Source organism: Ranitomeya imitator, chromosome 2, assembly GCF_032444005.1.
Source record: "Ranitomeya imitator isolate aRanImi1 chromosome 2, aRanImi1.pri, whole genome shotgun sequence".
NCBI lineage: Eukaryota > Metazoa > Chordata > Amphibia > Anura > Dendrobatidae > Ranitomeya > Ranitomeya imitator.
In genome coordinates, this window is record NC_091283.1 from 814,895,510 (window position 1) to 814,913,127 (window position 17,618).

General features: G+C 40.7%; 1 protein-coding gene across 2 annotated transcripts in view; it reads right to left on the bottom strand.

Moving 5' to 3' along the window:
* The window catches only part of JAKMIP3 (Janus kinase and microtubule interacting protein 3), a 146,111-nt gene that overhangs the window by 49,560 nt on the left and 78,933 nt on the right, over window positions 1-17,618 (bottom strand). For both annotated transcript variants that reach the window (XR_011318538.1, XM_069753899.1), the window contains 8 exons: window positions 16,681-16,800; window positions 14,652-14,798; window positions 13,663-13,794; window positions 12,585-12,620; window positions 9,527-9,586; window positions 7,405-7,521; window positions 5,934-6,062; window positions 210-293 (listed from right to left, as the gene is read on the bottom strand). Coding sequence is in view for 1 of the 2 variants with exons in the window: in XM_069753899.1 (XP_069610000.1) it covers window positions 210-293; window positions 5,934-6,062; window positions 7,405-7,521; window positions 9,527-9,586; window positions 12,585-12,620; window positions 13,663-13,794; window positions 14,652-14,798; window positions 16,681-16,800 (825 nt within the window). In the remaining variant the exon portion in view is untranslated. The remainder of the gene's footprint in view (window positions 1-209; window positions 294-5,933; window positions 6,063-7,404; window positions 7,522-9,526; window positions 9,587-12,584; window positions 12,621-13,662; window positions 13,795-14,651; window positions 14,799-16,680; window positions 16,801-17,618) is intronic.

Sequence of the window (17,618 nt, forward strand, 5' to 3'; positions counted from 1 at the left end):
GACACCATTGACATGCATGCACTCAGATAGTAAATTGCTAAATGATTTTCTTGTCTCAGGTCTCTGCATCTTCTGTCTCGGGCAGCGGTTCATCCAAGATCACTGCTCCCCCATAATATTTTGTGATGCAATGAAAATAGAATCTATGATGATGACAAAATATGATGGAATTATGGTCAATCTAAAGATACATGAAGCACATGTCTCACCTGACCCTGCTCAGACATCGCTTTCTCAAGATCTTCTATTCTTGTTTGGTAGTGATAGATATCAGCTTGCAGCTGCTCTCGAGTCTGCAGAATATGAAAATATACGATATGGAAAAGTAAAAAGTTGTAACTTATCACAACCTCACAACGGCTCTAACAATTCAACACAAACATCAAGTATCGGGAATAGAGATGAAACTTTGCTTCAACTGTGTTCCGGGAAATGGGAGCAAATTTCCATTTCTGGAGCCATGTTTCCAGGTTGAAATAGAGATTTGGATACAGGATACAAGTATTTTGCTCTATATTGTCTTATATGCAAATAGGAAATATGTCTCCGGAAGAGGAAATTTGCTAAACAATGTTTTCAAAGAAAATAAACGAAAAGTTAAACTCATCATCACTAGTGATGAGCGAATATACTCGTTGCTCGGGTTTTCCCGAGCATGCTCGGGTGGACTCCGAGTATTTGTGACTGCTCGGAGATTTAGTTTTCATCGCCTCAGCTGAATGATTGACAGCTATTGGCCAGCTTGATTACATGTGGGGATTCCGGAGGAACCAGGCAACCCCCACATGTACTCAGCCTGGCTACTAGCTGTAAGTCATTCAGCTGAGGCGATGAAAACTATATCTCCGAGCACTAACAAATATTCGGAGATCACCCAAGCATGCTCGGAAAAACCCGACCAACGAGTACACTCGCTCATCACTAATCATCACTAATTATTATTATTATTATTTATTTATATAGAATCATTGATTCCATGGTGCTGTACATGAGAAGGGGTTTCATACAAATTACAGATATCACTTACAGTAAGCAAACTAACAATTACAGACTGATACAGAGGGGCGAGGACCCTGCCCTTGTGGGCTTACATTGTACAGGATGGTGGGGAAGGAGACAATAGGTTGAGGGTTGCAGGAGCCGGTGTTGGTGAGGCGGTAGCTCCGGTAGTGGTGAGGAGGCAGCTAAGTCAGTGCAGGCTGAAGGCTTTCCTGAAGAGGTGGGTTTTCAGGTTCCGTCTGGAGGATCCAAATGTGGTTGATAGTCAGACGTGTTGGGGTAAAGAATTCCAGAGGATGGAGGATATTCAGGAGAAGTCTTGGAGGTGATTGGGTGAGGAGCAAATAAGTGTGGAGAGAAGGAGGTCTTGGGAGGACCCGAGATTACGTGAGGGAAGATATCGGGAGATTAGTTCAGAGATATATGGAGGAGACAGGTTAAGGATGGCTTTGTAGATCAGTATTAGTAATTTGAACTGGATACGCCGAAGGAATGGGAGCCAGTGAAGAGATTTGCAGAGGGGGAAGCGGAGGAGTAGCGAGGAGAAAGATGAATTAGTCAGGCAGCAGAGTTAAGAATGGACTGGAGAGGTGTGAGAGTGTTAGCAGGGAGGCCACAGAAAAGCATGTTGCAGTAATCAAGGCAGGAGATGATGAGAGCATGCACAAGCATTCTAGTAGATGGATGGTTAAGGAAAGGATGGATTCTGGAGATATTTTTGAGCTGGAGGCGATAGGAGGTGGAAAGAGCTTGGATGTGCAGTTTGAAGGACAGGGCAGAGTCAAGGGTTACTCCGAGGCAGCGGACTTCCAGTACGGGGGAAAGCGTGATGTTGTTAATAGTGATAGATAGGTCAGGTAAGGAAGATCTTTGAGATGGAGGAAAGATGATGAGTTCAGATTTGTCCACACTGAGTTTTAGGAAGCGAGAGGAGAAGAAGCAGGATATGGCTGATAGATACTCTGGGATTCTGGACAGCAGAGAGGTGATGTCTGGGCCAGTAAGGTAGATCTGAGTGTCATCAGCATAGAGGTGGTACTGGAATCCATGGGACTTTATGAGTTGTCCCAGGCCAAGTGTACAGATTGAGAAGAGTAGGGGTCCTAGAACAGAGCCTTGGGGGACTCCAACAGAGAGAGGGTGGGATGAGGTGGTAGTTTGGTGGTGTCACTAATGCGAAATAGAAGGACAAATGCAATTTTTTTTGTATACTCTAATAATAAAGTTAAATTAAAATTATATTCCACGTTAACCTGTTAATGCCCACCAGTGAGCTTTACTGTAATAATGTTAGATACAGATTCAGCACAAAAAGAATAACATACAGTAATACAGCAACGTAATGCTAAATCAATATTAACATAGCAAATGTTAATTTAGTGCCTACTGAACGCCAAAAAAAATTGCTTCTACTTTTGCTTATAAATCTGTTGGCACAACCAATTTGTTGGGATATTAGACACTGAGATCGCAGTGATAGGAAGTAATATCATTTGATTAGATATTGTGGAAGGTCAGCTCACTTAGCTGCTCCTCGAGGTCGACACATGACCACATTTGGTTAAAGTCTTTGGGTGTTTATTACTTCATAAACCAAAACCCCAAACGGGTAACAGAAAAACAGCCTTTGTCGTTCAAAAGAAAGTAAACAGTTCATACACAGTCCTGCCCAGTACTTCTGGGACATCACACATGGCAGCTCTCAGAAGCTTCAGTATGGAGACTTCCTTTCCTCCACAAAACACAGAGAAAAACAAAACTAGCTGTACATTTAACTCCACCCAGCCACAACCTTGAGGTGGAGGTATTCCGCCCTTTTCTGACCAACCCACCATGAAAGCCAGGCCCATATAACGACTGGATTGCTCTCAACATATATCATGCTGGAGAAAACACTTATGGCTTTCACATCACGCAGGAAAGCAACCATTGTGACATATTCCTCCCCTCTGTCAAAATACGGGGGCTTTGGCATTTTCAGACACCAAACAGGGAATTCGAGAGCGGGCATCTGCGTTCCAGTGTAACTTCACAGGTCTATGTTCTACGTGGAACCTGAAATCGCGGAGGCCTAAGAACCACCTAGTCACCCTGGCATTCTTACTCTTTTTCTCCCTTAACCATCTAAGAGGGGCATGATCGGACACGAGTTTGAGCTTCTGACCTAGTAGATAACACCTCAATGTATCTGTGATGGTGTGATATGCTATGGGGTATCATTTTTGTGTATATTTCTATTTTACTTATTTTCATGGTGTTCTCTTGTAGAAGGAGTTATTTGCTAATTGATGAATGGCTGTTGCTGCCATCTGATATCAGCCCCACAGTACTGTATTGTTTGCTAATATGCTAATGACATGTTGACCTAGCTTGTTGAAACAATGAGCCCCTGAGACCTTCCCCCTCATGGCCTGTGAATGAGGAGGGGGACTTGTAAATATCAGGGAGGAGAGACACAGATCAGTCCTGTGTGGAATGATGATGTGTTCACAGCATCTCAGAGAGAAAGAAGAGTATATGGACTATGCTATCATCTGTCTGCTGGATTGTTGGACTTTTATCCTGTTACTGAACTGCATTTGTGTTCTGGACTATTTTATCCTTTGTGTGGTGGATCGTTTATGGACCTTTCGTATTTTTGCCTAAATAAAGGTCTTGGGATTGTTCACTCTTCGCTGGCTCTGTTGATTGTGTGGTTCCGGAGAAGGACCCCGTGACAGTATCCACGGTCCATTTTATGGCTAGACACTCCTTCTCCATAATTTTTCTTGCATGACGGGAGCTTCCGACTCAGATAAAGGTGGGGATGCTATTCCCCATTTATTTCCTGAGACAGTACTTCTCCCAACCCGACCTCTGAGGCATCCGTCTGGACCACAAACTCCTTGCTGAAGTCTGGTGCGACCAGAACTGGATGTTTACATGGAGCCTGCTCCTGGAACGCCATCTCTGTGTCAGCAGTCAATTTAATTATGGTCGATTTGGTACCTTTTAGAAAATCCGTCAATGGTGCAGCGATTATAGCAAAACTCGGGATAAACCATCAGTAATAGCCCACAATTCCAAGAAATGCCCTCACTTGCTTTTTGGAAAGCGGTTGTGGCCACTTCTGAATCGCCTCAATCTTATTTATCTGCAGTTTAATTTCGCCGCTTGCGATGACATAGCCTAGGTACTTAGCCTCTTTCTTCCGTATGGCACACTTTTTCAGATTTATGGTGAGACCCGCACTTTTAAAAGTATCCAGAACCAACTGTACCTTTGGCAGTTGACTAGACCAGTCAGGGCTAAAGACCACAATGTCATCGAGGTATGCTGCGGCATACTTCTTATGCGGAGCCAGGATCCAATTCATCGCCCTCTGGAAGGTGGCTGAGGCCCCCTGCAGACCGAAGGGCATCCTGTACTAAAAACACACCCATCAGGCATCGAGAAGGCTGTCTTCTCCTTGGCACTCTGTGACATGGGGATCTGCCAAGAGGCATCGGGTAAGCATCAAAATTAGAGACTTCATTCAGCCTGCGGTAGTCGTTACAAAACTGCCACTCACCATCGGGCTGCAGCACGACCTTCCACTTTTCGACTCCTCTATCACCCTGAGGTCTAGCATCTTCTTCACCTCATGTGATATCACCTCTCTCCATGCTTCCGGAATTCTATAGGGCTTGAGGTTCACCCTTACGTGCGGTTCCGTCAACACGTCATGCTCGACCACCTGCATATGCCCCGGCAACTCTGAGAATAGGTCCCCGTTGCACTGCAACAGCACCTGATTCTGTTGCCTCTGGGGCGGCGTCAGAGTCTCTTCAATGGTGACATCGTCCACTGCTACTTTGAGACTTCCTCCCAGACAAGGGTTGTCAAGCAATTCTCTGTCTCCCCAGGGTTTGAGCAAGTTCACATGATAGACCTGGTGAGGTTTCCTTCACACTGGCTGGTTTACCTTGCAATTAACTTTGCCTGCATTCTCCACCACTTGTGGAAGGTCAGCTCACTTAAGGCTACGTTCACACTAGCGTTGCGCCGCCCTGCGTCGGCGACGCAACGCGCGACGCACAAAAAAATGCGCGCAAACAAACGCGCGCGTTTTGCGACGCGTGCGTCGTTTTTTGACCAAAATCGGACGCACAGAAAATGCAACTTGTTGCATTTTCTTGCGTCCGACGCTAGCGTCGGAAACTACGCAAGTGTCGAAAAACGCCACCCTAAAAACGCACGCATCCCCTATGTTAAACATAGGGGAGCGTCGCCGCTGCGTCGCCGCTGCGTCGCCGGCGCAACAGCGACGCACATTGGCGGAACGCCAATGTGAACGTAGCCTTAGCTGCTCCTTGAGGTAGACACAGGACCACGTTTGGTTAAAGTTTCTGGGTGGTTTATTACTTCATTAACCAAAAACCCAAACTGAACAGAAAAACAGCCTTTGTGGCTCAAGTGAAAGTAAACAGTTCATACACAGTCCTGCCCAGTACTTCTGGGACATCACATATGGCAGCTCTCTCAGGAGCTTCAGTATGGAGGCTTCCTTTCCTCCACACAATACAGACAGAGAAAAAAAAACTATTTGGACATTTAACTCCCTCCAGCCACACCCTGGAGGTGGAGATATGGTGGGTAGGCATCCCCCATCTCTGACCTACCCACCATGAAAGCCAAGCCCATAGAGCGACTGGATTGCTCTCAGCACATATCATGCTGGAGAAAACACTTATGGCTTTGACATCACGCAGGAAAGCAACCTTTGTGACACATATCTCCAATCACGTACAGCACCAGTGACCCTGTCAAGATGTAGAGAGACAAACATTGTTTGGAGCAAAAAAATGACAGCGATTGCCTTACTGTCCAATCTTTCTTTGTGTCGTTGCACTTAGCCTTCAAACTAGATGACAATGTATGTTTAATTAAATGGAATAAAATAGAAAAGTAAATACCTTAACTTCTCGTTCGGCATCAAGGGTTCCACCAACTTGTTCCTGTAAAAGTGCATATGCGCGCTGCAGAGCCTGATACTCCATGGTCAACTGGCGGAATCTCAATTCTGTCTCTTCCTTAGCCATGCCCTACGCGGATGAAATACTGCCTTATTAATTGGTAAGAAAGGGATTATTTTTCTTTTCAATGAATAGTCATTTTGTAACAAGTAATTATTGCATTAATTATTTTAAGACATAAAAAAACTTAAGTTGCCTTTAACCCTTCTAACTCTGTGCTGTACATATAGTATTTTCCACACCATGCTTTTCATGTACAGTACAGTGATGATGGCTCTTGATCTGTGTGTGTACCATCACCGGTGGGATGTAAGGACTGGAGTACTTCAATGCATTTATGCTGAAGGGGTAAAGATAAGTCATCAATATTATCAGTTGGGCACCAATGCTGACTAGCCTTATTTACCAAATTCTCCAGGCATTTGATAGGATAGGTCATCCATATCAGATCAGCGGGAATCCGACACTTGGCACTCTCTCCAATCAGCTAAATGCAGCTCCGGAGATAGAAAATGAATGAAGCTGCAATGTGCAGATCCAGCAGGGGCGGACATATCATTGATGCAACCTGGGGCCCAAGAGGTAAGGAGGCCCATTTCCACCACCAAACAGATGGAAAAAGTAGCCCATTTATTGTTCTTGCATAGGATCCTCTTCTGTCTGTTTCCACCAGTGAGATCCAGCCATGGTGTAATGGCCATTGCCAAGTATTACACATCAGCTCCTATCTAGAAGAATATAACCTGTTCTACAGTACTCAACAGCGGATGCTACACATTGAATGGATCTGTGCAGTGCAATTATGTTCATTGCTTACCATGGGCTGCCACCCAGCTATTAACAGTTGATCAGTGGGGGCCCCAGGTGTCATACTTCCACCAATCTGATATCATTGTCCTATCCAGATGATAAGTCATCGATATCAAATGCCCGGAGAACCGATTTATGCATTAGAGAAGCTGCAGCATTCACAGTAGTGCTACAACTTCATCAAACAGCTGAGAGCTGGACCGCCACTGATCTCGTGATAATGGTCTATCCTAAGAATATAAATTTACAAAATTAGTGTAAAAAAACTCACATTACTTAAACATAAATAATGCACCTTTTTAAGTTATTGCATTATAGCTTGGTTACACTAAATCAATGGAAAGCATCACTTATACCGATAATAGGTATAAAACATTTATAGGAATTCAATTCTAACTGCTGTATACTTTATAATTGTGAAAATCCCACCCTGTGCTGTAAAACCCAGCCCCTTATACCGCTAATTCAGCATGAAAATGAAACACACATAAAGGCAAAGCAAAACTGGGGGTTAAAAAATCTCGGCTTCCAAAAAGTCAAAATTGTCTGTTTCCATAATGGGTTAATTCTATAAACTAAAAAGTAAATTAAATCCAATCACCTCTTCCAAGTCCTCATCTGGAGTGCAAGGAGTGCGGTCTGTTTGGTAGGAGATTGAGGAACCATCAGAATCCAGAGATGCTTCTTCATCATAACCAAAAAATGTTTCCACCACCGGCTATAGGGCAGAAATGGAAAATGCATTATTGGTGGAGTTTATTACACATAAGTCCCCTATAATTTCATAGGTCATTAAAACTTTTACATTATGTATAAAAAATATATGAAATTGCCCAAATTACAGGTCAAGAATACAAACCTGTTGAAGACCATGTACTGTGCACACCTCCACTTACTGAAAAATGTAGATAAAATGATTTTTTGCAGCGGTCACATGCCGATCAGGCTGGATCAGCGCTGGGAGAGGAGTGATGGGGGATTTATTTGATTAAAGCCCCCTTTGCCATTATCTAGGTACATCTGTGAAGCACAGCCACAGACTGAGCTTCACATGGGATTGCGAATTTTACTATATACTGCAATACTGAATTATTGCAGTATATAGTATAAACGATCACAGGTTCTAGTTCATAGAGGAACCAAAAAATAAAGTAAAATGAAAAAAAAATTAAATATTATAAAAATTCCCCCACCCCTATTTTTCACAATTTAAAAAAGAAGAAATAATAAAAATAAAATAAAAACTCCAACATATGAATATCTAAAATTATTTAATCTAATTGTAAAGACAAAAATTAAACGCCAAACTCTCCAGTTTTTGGATCGTATTATATGTACCTCAAAAATGATACCAATAAAAAGTACAGGTCGGTGTTCAGAAAACAACCCGACCACAGCTCTACTATCAAAAAGTAAAAAAAATAACGGGCATCAGAAAATGAAGAAACAAACCAGATTTTTTTTTACAAATTTCTAAATTATTTTTCACCACTAAAAAAAAAAAGAAAACTTATGCAACTTTGATATCTGCATAACTATATAATAAATGCCGTAAAAGAAAAGTCTGAAAACAAGGGCAAAATTGTATTTTTTGCACCATTTCATCTCTCTTCAATTTTTTTTCTGTTTCAACGTATTTTATATGGCAAAATGAATTGTGTCATTCAAAATTACAACTTGTCTTGTGCCAGAATTATGCCCAAACTTGAACCAGAACTTGAACCCCACTGAAAACAATGGGGACCCGAACTCTTGAGCTGGAAAATCTCTCACGCCGGAACTCCGAACATTGCAGCGGACTTCCGAGAGAAGTCTGTGTTCGGCGTTTAGCACCGGACAGTTCCGGTAAAACCGGACGTTTTAAATTCGGGTTAGCTCATCTCTAGTAATAGGCCATCGCTTCCCATTCAGTGTGGGTCCGAATGTTAAGACCCCCACCAATCTTAAGAGTTTGGGTCCACTGGTTTAGCTCTACTCCCTCTTCAAAGTTTTTCCTTGCACAGGGACACTTCGGACAACAGGGGATTGCTGCGAGCCCATTCACTTGATTGACCTTCCTAGTTCAGTGTGTAGCCGAGGGCTCCGTAGTTTATGGAAAAGTTGTGAATAGGGTTCACGATGAAACCAATTGTTCCCAGGAACAATCAGAAGCCCAGCGGTCCGAGCGTCTCTGATAAGGAAGTGATGACATAGTCTAATCTAGTGGTGTGTTATCCTTTTTAAAATTTAATTCGACCATCAACAAAGCAAATCCACACAAGTTCCCTCACTTCTACGAGAGAGTTAAAGGAGTTGTTAAATTCTGGTGTTATTTTTTTTCTTCAATGCAAGTACTTTGGGCTAAACAAAATTTTACAATTGGGTCTCATTAAAAAGTTTGCACCGCTTGGCTTTTCAAACTCTTTGCGTCCCTGCACATCCAACTTTGATGTGGTCTTCGGTCATAAATCAGTCGAGTGAAGCTCAGGAAAAAGACAGACAAAAAAGTTAAAGTGTCCAATTTTTAATGAGACCCAAAAATGATTTTTAGCCTGGAATTACATTATTAAAAAAAAATCCCCAAAGGTGGTGGATAACGCGTATTAATGACTGATTCCAACTCTTCATAGACATCAAATGTGGCAAGAAAAAGAAATGTATAAGAGATGCCGGGTTATTTTCTTAAAGACAGAACACTTTGTCTTAAAGCATCAGAAATCTTCACAAATGGAGAAGTATTTTACCTTAGGGAGTTTAGTCATTTTTTTCCGTTGCTTCCTAAATCTTAAAAGCTTTTCTCGGTCCTGCAGATGAAAATTTATTGCACGGTTATAAGTAGTTTTCCAGTATGTGACTATTACTAGAAATTTGAAATGTATATTAAGAATTATGTTTTGGAGGCTGCAAATTACTACCTAAATGGGGAAGCCATTGGGAATTTATACCTCCCGAAGCTTCCTTGCCGGTAGATATCGGCTGTTTTAGGTCTACCAGTGTATACTGCGCCATTGGCAAATAATGGGAAAACCTAACACTTGGACAATAACTGTTAGCTGGATAATGCTATTTTACACTCTAACATACTTTAAGATTTACCACTTAAAGGGGTTGTCTCGATAAACAAATTATCACCTTGCCACAGGCTAGGTGAGAACTTACTGATTGGTGGGTCACTGACTTCAGCGACCCACACAAAGCAAGGGAATTTCTGTACCCCAAGGGACACTTATATTCCCAATACAAAATTGATTGGCAGGTAGGACACTCAACTGTTGCTCCATTCATTCTCTATGGGATTGCCGGAAAAGTCTAAAGTAGCACTTGGTAGTACCGTAGGTAATGAATGGATTGGCGGGTTGAGCATGCACACTGCCGCTCCATTCTTGCGGGGATAGAAGTGCCCAGTTTTGCTGACAGGTGCAAGATCCAGCTGTCAGACACTCACCGGACGACCCCTTTTTGGAAAATCTGAACAGAAAATTTGCAACGTATCTGCCCTGTATGAACATACTCTTAATATTGTTGTCCTAATTTGGAAAGTTTTCACCTATCTACAAAATAGGTTATAACTTGTTGATCACTAAGGGTGCAGTCGTTGGGGCCACCATGATCCTAAACACAAGGCTCTGAATAATAGGACAGGATGGCTTTTTTTAATAGTCCTAGAGACAATGAATGGCGCGCTGATGGACATTCTAACGGGGCCTTTCAGGTTCTTGCACTTGGAATCGGTGGGGGTCTTAGTGATCAGCAGGCTCTCTTCTGTGGCTAGGTAGTTACTTGACAAGTTGGGAAAAACCCTTTAAGTATATATCCGCCACTGAGCATTACTATACTATAGCTTCCAAAGATGAAAACAGTCGACTCATCATATATAGATAATCGGAGCCTCGCCACTGTCCGGGTGCACCTTCTACATGGAAAGAAAAATGATCCGGCTCAATTAATAGTTATTAAAGTGTATTTGTTCTTTACTCCAAAAAGTTTAAACCCAGTACAGCAAATCGATAAAAAAAAAAAAATTTACACCAACGCGTTTCTGGCATCAAGTGAACATGATGCCTGAAACGCATTGGTCGCATGGATTTTTTATGGATTTGCTGAACCTGTTTTAAACATTTTGGAATAACGCATCAAATACATATTAATATGCATTCATTGAGCAAGACAATTTTTACTTTGGAATAGGCTATAGCTCAGAGCTACTGTTCATCATTGGAAACCGACAACAAAATTGTTGTCAAACACTGCCTGTATTACTGCTAAGTTATGGCCTGTCTTATAGTCCGGAGCTGCATTCACAATTCTGCTTGAATGAACTGGAAACAGTAAGTGAATTACTTGTCACCCCTGTCCCCAGGAGTGCTAAGGATAGGTTGACCTTTTCCTCCATTAAATCACGAAACGTTGCTTTGTATAAAGATGACTTCTACCAAGAAGCAATTTAGGCCTCATTCTTATGTCAGTTTTTGATCATTGTTTTTCATTAGGTTTTTTCAACGCAAAGGTCAGGAATATCGAAGAGAAGAAGTAATTGTAATATATATATTTTTTCAGCATTTAGAAAATATTCTGGGATTAAGCATCTTATGAAAAATACTGATCAAATACTAAACTGGGATTAAAGTTTATCTGCAACAATCACTGCGCAGACCTTGAGCCAGCAGGGATTGTTTGGAGATTTTATGCTTTCATATATTAAGAATGGTGAATGCAGCTCTGGAGCATAAAATAAACTGAAATCCAGAATTAACATAAAGTGAGTAATGCAACATTTACAAAGTAAACGGACTTTCAGGGGATATAAATCTGTTCTCGTCATTTGATGATCACATACTGTAGGCTCAGGACTCGCTACAGTTCGGTGATCAAAGTTGTAATGAGTCATGTAACGCAAAGTAAACTTTAATTTCTATTTTATGATCTTGCAAATCACAAGGCATCACCTTTTCCCCATATCACAATATGTATAAAAAAAAAATTGAAATCTTGCAATTTTCATACTGACCACTGGAGATTTTATAGTTTCTAACTTCCTGTTGTTTCAGGAAACAATAAATGTACATAGTCACAATGAGAAGACTCAGGCCCGATCTTTTGCAATGAAGCACCTAAAGAGCATTTGTAATTGTGAATAGAGGGGGAGCAAGGACAGCTGTGGCATCACCTACTGTGATTGGCGGATCCTGTGTTATCAGTTGTGTATCGAAGTCTTATCAGTCATTGTAATCCTGCCTCTGATGATAAGGAAACTGCAGAAAACTATTCTTTTATGGAATGGAATAGTACATATGAGTCGAAAAAAGCCCCAGTGGCCAAGATGAAAATTGCAAGATTACTTTTTTTGATAGATTGTGATATGGACTAAAAAAATGCCATGTTAAAATAAAATACATGTAACTCAGAAACACCACTTTCTGATGACACATTCCCTTTATAGCGAATCTGTCACCAGTTTTCACAATACACACTGTTTACATTAATAAATAGATCTCACAGACCTGGTGATGTTGGTGTACTTACTATAAAAATCCAAGTCAAAATGGTTGTATGGTCCTTTTTCAAAGATTTCTTGCCTAATATTAAAAAGAGCATTTTATCAATCCAACTTGAATTGAATTCATAAAATGCTCATCTGAAAACCGGATTTTACAGCCACTGTGACAAAGATTTTCATAAGAAATACACCATCCTCATCAGGTCTAAGACATCTATATAATAATATATGATGCGTGACAGATCCACTTTAAAAGTCACTCTTGTATCTCTGTATGTGATAAGTAAAATGCCTATAATACTTACAATCACACTCTTCACATATCCAGCAGTTTCTAATGTCTAGGGAAAAAGAAGCAGATGTTATCAAACCAGTTATGATTTTAGATTTTACATGACCTTTAAGCAAACAGCTCCATTGTCTAATCCAATGACTGACAAGCTGAGAATTGAAAGATGAAGAGCTACAGATTTCAGATGGGGAGATTAAAAATGTGCACTTGCACATTAAAAATAATTTTAATGCACTTGCACTTAACAATAAATAATTTTTAATATCATAGTATTAGTCTTCCCCTTTACTTTAAGTGACTATCTGGTTGCACAGTCACTGCAGAAATGATGTCAAGATGGAAAAGCTTATGCTGGGGTTACACTACGATTGGTTGCCTCAAATGTTACTTGGTGAAATATTGAACTGTGAAGAAACCAAATGGTTAATACATGAAAGTCAATGTGGTTACATTGCATTCAGCAAGTAAGGGACTGATCACTGGGATCCCTACTGGTCCCAAGAAGAGAACTCTGAAATGGCTCGATGGAATGGATTAGGGTTGTCAACTTGACTTTTTCTTTTTTCTCAACAGTTAATCAAAACATCACTGGCAGACAATATTTCTCATGGACACATTGGAAAACTATAATAAATTATTATGAATATACAGTATGTGATACATGTCTAGAGCCCATAATTCTGATATGAAGACATCAGCTGTATTCTTTTCAAATTGTAAAAAGATGATAATTACAATAAAAATGAACCTGCACAAGTTTCTTCAACCTAAAAATAAATCACGATGGCCTGAAAAAATTTATACAGACAGGGCAAAAAAGGGGTCTAATTTTATGGACTGTCCTGGAATTTCTGGACAGTTGGCAAACCTGGAATGAATATTTGGCTACACATGTGTACCACTCTACATGGGAACATCAGAGAGAGCCAACATGCCACATGGGATTTTCCACCAGTGCCATGGAGAATGAATGGAATGGCGTCGCACTTTAGAACTCCATTATCTGGATCGGCCAGGGTCAAGTAACAAAAAACTGTTAGACGATATGTGATAACTTTCAAAGTTGAGAATAACTCTTTAATATGTTTTACCTTGGAAAGTTCATCAATAATTATTTGCTGCTCGTTGATTTGTAGTCTTAGAAAGTCAATCTCTCTCTCTTCACGACTTTGGTCAAGGTCATTTAAAGAGCTTGGTCTTCTTATAGTGCCAACCTTTTGTCTCTAAAACGTAAAGTATAGATTGAAAACATCAAATAATACATATAAATATGAATAAAAACATAACTACAGCCTATTTTCTACCAATGCAAATGTATGTGTTTCCACGGTAACAGACTACAAATACTGAATGTAGTCTGACCCTGCAGTCATACTCCATTATATCTCATTCCTGCTCTTTCCTCACAAGAAATACAATAGAAGATAGATGGAAAGGAGCAGGAATTCAGGACCGGACCCCACAGGACACGCTTGTAGTCTGATATCATTATGACACATAAGTCTGTATTGCATCTGTAGACAGTTTTTGTTTCCATTTCTTCAAGTACATGCATTCATGTAATTCAAAATGGAAATATATATGTACAAAGTCATTAACATAGGTTTATTTAAGCAGAACACTGCAATATTCCATGGGTATTCTTAAGTGCTCAGACATTTAGTTTTTGTTACCTCAGCTGCATGATTTACTGCTGCTGGACAGCATGAATACATGTGGGAATTCCCTAACAAACAGGCATTCCTCACATGTATTCAGCCTGGCTAGCAGCCGTAAATCATTCAGCTGAGACGACAAAAACTAAATGTCCGAGAACTACAAAATACTCTGAGATCACCCGAGCGTGCTCGGCGAGACTCGAGCAACAATGCTTTTCGCTCATCACTACTCGACAAATGGAAAACAGATTCTCCATTAGACATTTTTGGAAACAAAGACTGATCACTCAGTTTCCTGGACCCCCTCAGTAAAGAATGTGGGTATGAGATATTTAGGTTAACTGAATTCACACCCATGTTTTGGGCTAGACACGGCTAGTACGTCGGTTTAGACCTATTATTCGAGTTTGAACATTACTCACCATTTCTATATTTTCTTGAGTTAAAAACTTTAATTTGTTTTCCATCCTTCGCAGTGAATGGGACATTTCCTCATTCTTCCGGCTAAGGCGTTTATTTTTGTCTAGAATTGGTTTGTATTGACTTTCTGCTTCTCGGAGGCGTTTGAGCTGGAACAGAAGAGTACAGATGATGTAAAAGAGAAAGAACAGCGTGTAACTTCCCATTAATACAAAGGAGAAATATGGATGGAGTTCATTCAGATAAATATTTATTGCCTGAGATTTGATCCATTTCAGACTTTTACAGGAAGAATGCTCTTCTTCTTCCCAACTGCTAAATTCTAGGGCTAGCATTAGGGTTCGCTCACACAAGCATATAAATCGGATGTTTTATCGGATAGCACTTGGACCAATGTTATGCTATGGGGCAGTGCTGATCAGCGCTTTTGTTCTTTTCATAACGATTAGGCATGAAAAAAAATATCACAGCATGCAGTGCAAATCGGATCACTCACACCCATACAAGTCTATGGGTGTGTGGAAAACATCAGACTGCACTCGGATCACCAAAAACCCAGATATTTCTATAGAAGAAGTTATCTTAAGGTACATACTACAAGCGTACAGATTATATTGATTTTTAGGTCAAAATACTTCAAAGACATGGACAACGCCTGGGAATTTTTTTTAATTCAATGCATGTATCATTGGCTAAAAATAATTTTTGCATTAGGAATTCATTAATGATTTTGGATAGTTTCTACAGCCTCTATGTATCACTGTACATAGTAGACTACAGAATGAGGTACCAGTAAATCTTTCGTGAGCTTGCTCTAATGGCACAATTTGTAACCACTGTCTCTCTTCTCTTAAGCCATTTTCTAAGCTGATTTGTGTGCAAAGTTCAACTCTCAACTGTTCATAAATTAGCTTAGAAGATGGGTTAGGAGAAGAGAGATAAGATTTTGCTGTCAGTAAGAGCTCACTGACAGAATCATTCTTAACTGAATTCTGCTATGTACTGTGATACATAGTCTGAAAAGATTTAATGAAACCTTATTTCAAAAATTATTTTTAGCTAATTTTCATAAATGTAAAAAAAAATTGCTCCGTAAGGTGCCCATATCTTTTAGGCAAATCAGACTATGAGACCAATTTCATTCACCTCAATAGACCATATACATACTGTACTATTTTTTGCCTTTACACAAATAGGTCCCTGTACAGCAGCACTAGGAGTCCCTACAGCTCTGAACATGAATATTAAGACATTTAAGGATTATTGCACAATTTTTAAGCATGTGATACAGTAGGACCCTATAGAGCTCTATTGGCACTGATGGAAAGTCAGGGTCAAATTTGCATCTACTGAAATTACATTTTTCTAGAAGCTTCCACATGATAAAGTAGAAATCTGAAAGATTGGGAGGGATAGCCAAGTCAGGTAGACTAGGGTTAAATTTTAGAACTACAGGTCTTGATTAGATACACCTGGATAGCTTTAACTAAAACCAGGGCCTGTGCTCAGTGGGTGTATCATTCTGATGGATGAAACAGAGTCGAGTGTGCTGCTGGTGAGTGACCAGCCAAAATGTGAACTGTAGCTGAGGGAGAGACAAGCCAGGGTCTCTCTCTGAATTGAAGCTGCATGGCTCAGCTAGGGAAGCTGAGCAGTCTGTGTGTTGGAGCTTCAGGAAACTGTGGAATCTGCAGCTTGTTCAGCGTGAACTGTGCCCAGAGTTGAACAATTCTGCTTGCCGCTGGAAGCTGCTAGAGCTCAGGCAGAAGGTGGTACTGAGACTGGTGGACTCGTGCCTCTTCTGTGTATGAAGTGTGCTCTTGGAGAAAGGACTGTACTCTGTTCGGGTGAACTAGCACTGAAATATTTGTGCCCAGACAAGGCTGTGTTTGGTTTTGAAGCCCCTAGAGTTTTATGAAAGCAATGAAACTGCACCTGTTTCTACCAAACCGCATTGCATGTGTGAACGCTACCTAATGACGAACTGAGAAAGTGAATAAGAGGATACACCTAGAAACCAGAAACACCTACCAGTTCATTCCTCTCTTCCGAAAGCAACGCATTGCGGTCTTCCAGCTTACGAATAATCGAACTTAATTCTGCAATTTTTAGCTGAAAGCGGCGTGCATCCTTTTCCTCCAACTGCTGTTCCTGAAACAAAGATCCACTGCAAATAACTGGAAATTGAAATATTGATAAGACTTATCAGTGAGGACAACGAACACCAAAAGTCACTGAGACCCCAGAACGATCACACCATTGCGGTGCAAATGACAATATCGAAGCACGGCACATTAGGGAAATATATTGTAAGTCTATGAAAGCACAAAGAAGCCACGGACAGACATCACATGAGACAAGGAAACATTTTCAGCCGGTGTGTAACCAGATTTACGATACATATTCAGCACTTTACTCACCCAAAGGCTTTTCTATTCTGCAACAGCAAAATGATTATATCATCAAATACAGCTGCCCAAGAGACCTACGGGGCACCCGCTCTACCCATGTACTCCACTAAAGGAACACGAAACCAGATAATATGCACTCTGGCTACGCACCTACATGACCCGTAAGTGGGTCAAGATTGGTAATGCAGCTCGAAGACTGTAACCGATTTCATCATACAACTGGTGCAGGAGAGACTTTGGGTCAACAACCATAAAAATCAGGTTGCTAAGCAAAGAAAAGCAACAATAAAAAAGAGAGAGAATTGACAACTCTGAAGGTTTTATGAGCAACTTAAAGAAGTATAGAGAAAGCCATGAACTACTGATTGATACCATAGGCAAAAAAAAGGTGAAAAGCACACAATACTGAAGCAGAGAGAAGGACTTGACATGATCGCAAAGATACAGCAGTTATCACAGATTCTACTTCTTCAAGGATGTGCTTTAAAGGGAATTTGTCAGTAGGATCAACCCTCGTAAGACGTCTATAAAGGCATGTAGGTCATAGAAGGTTGAATA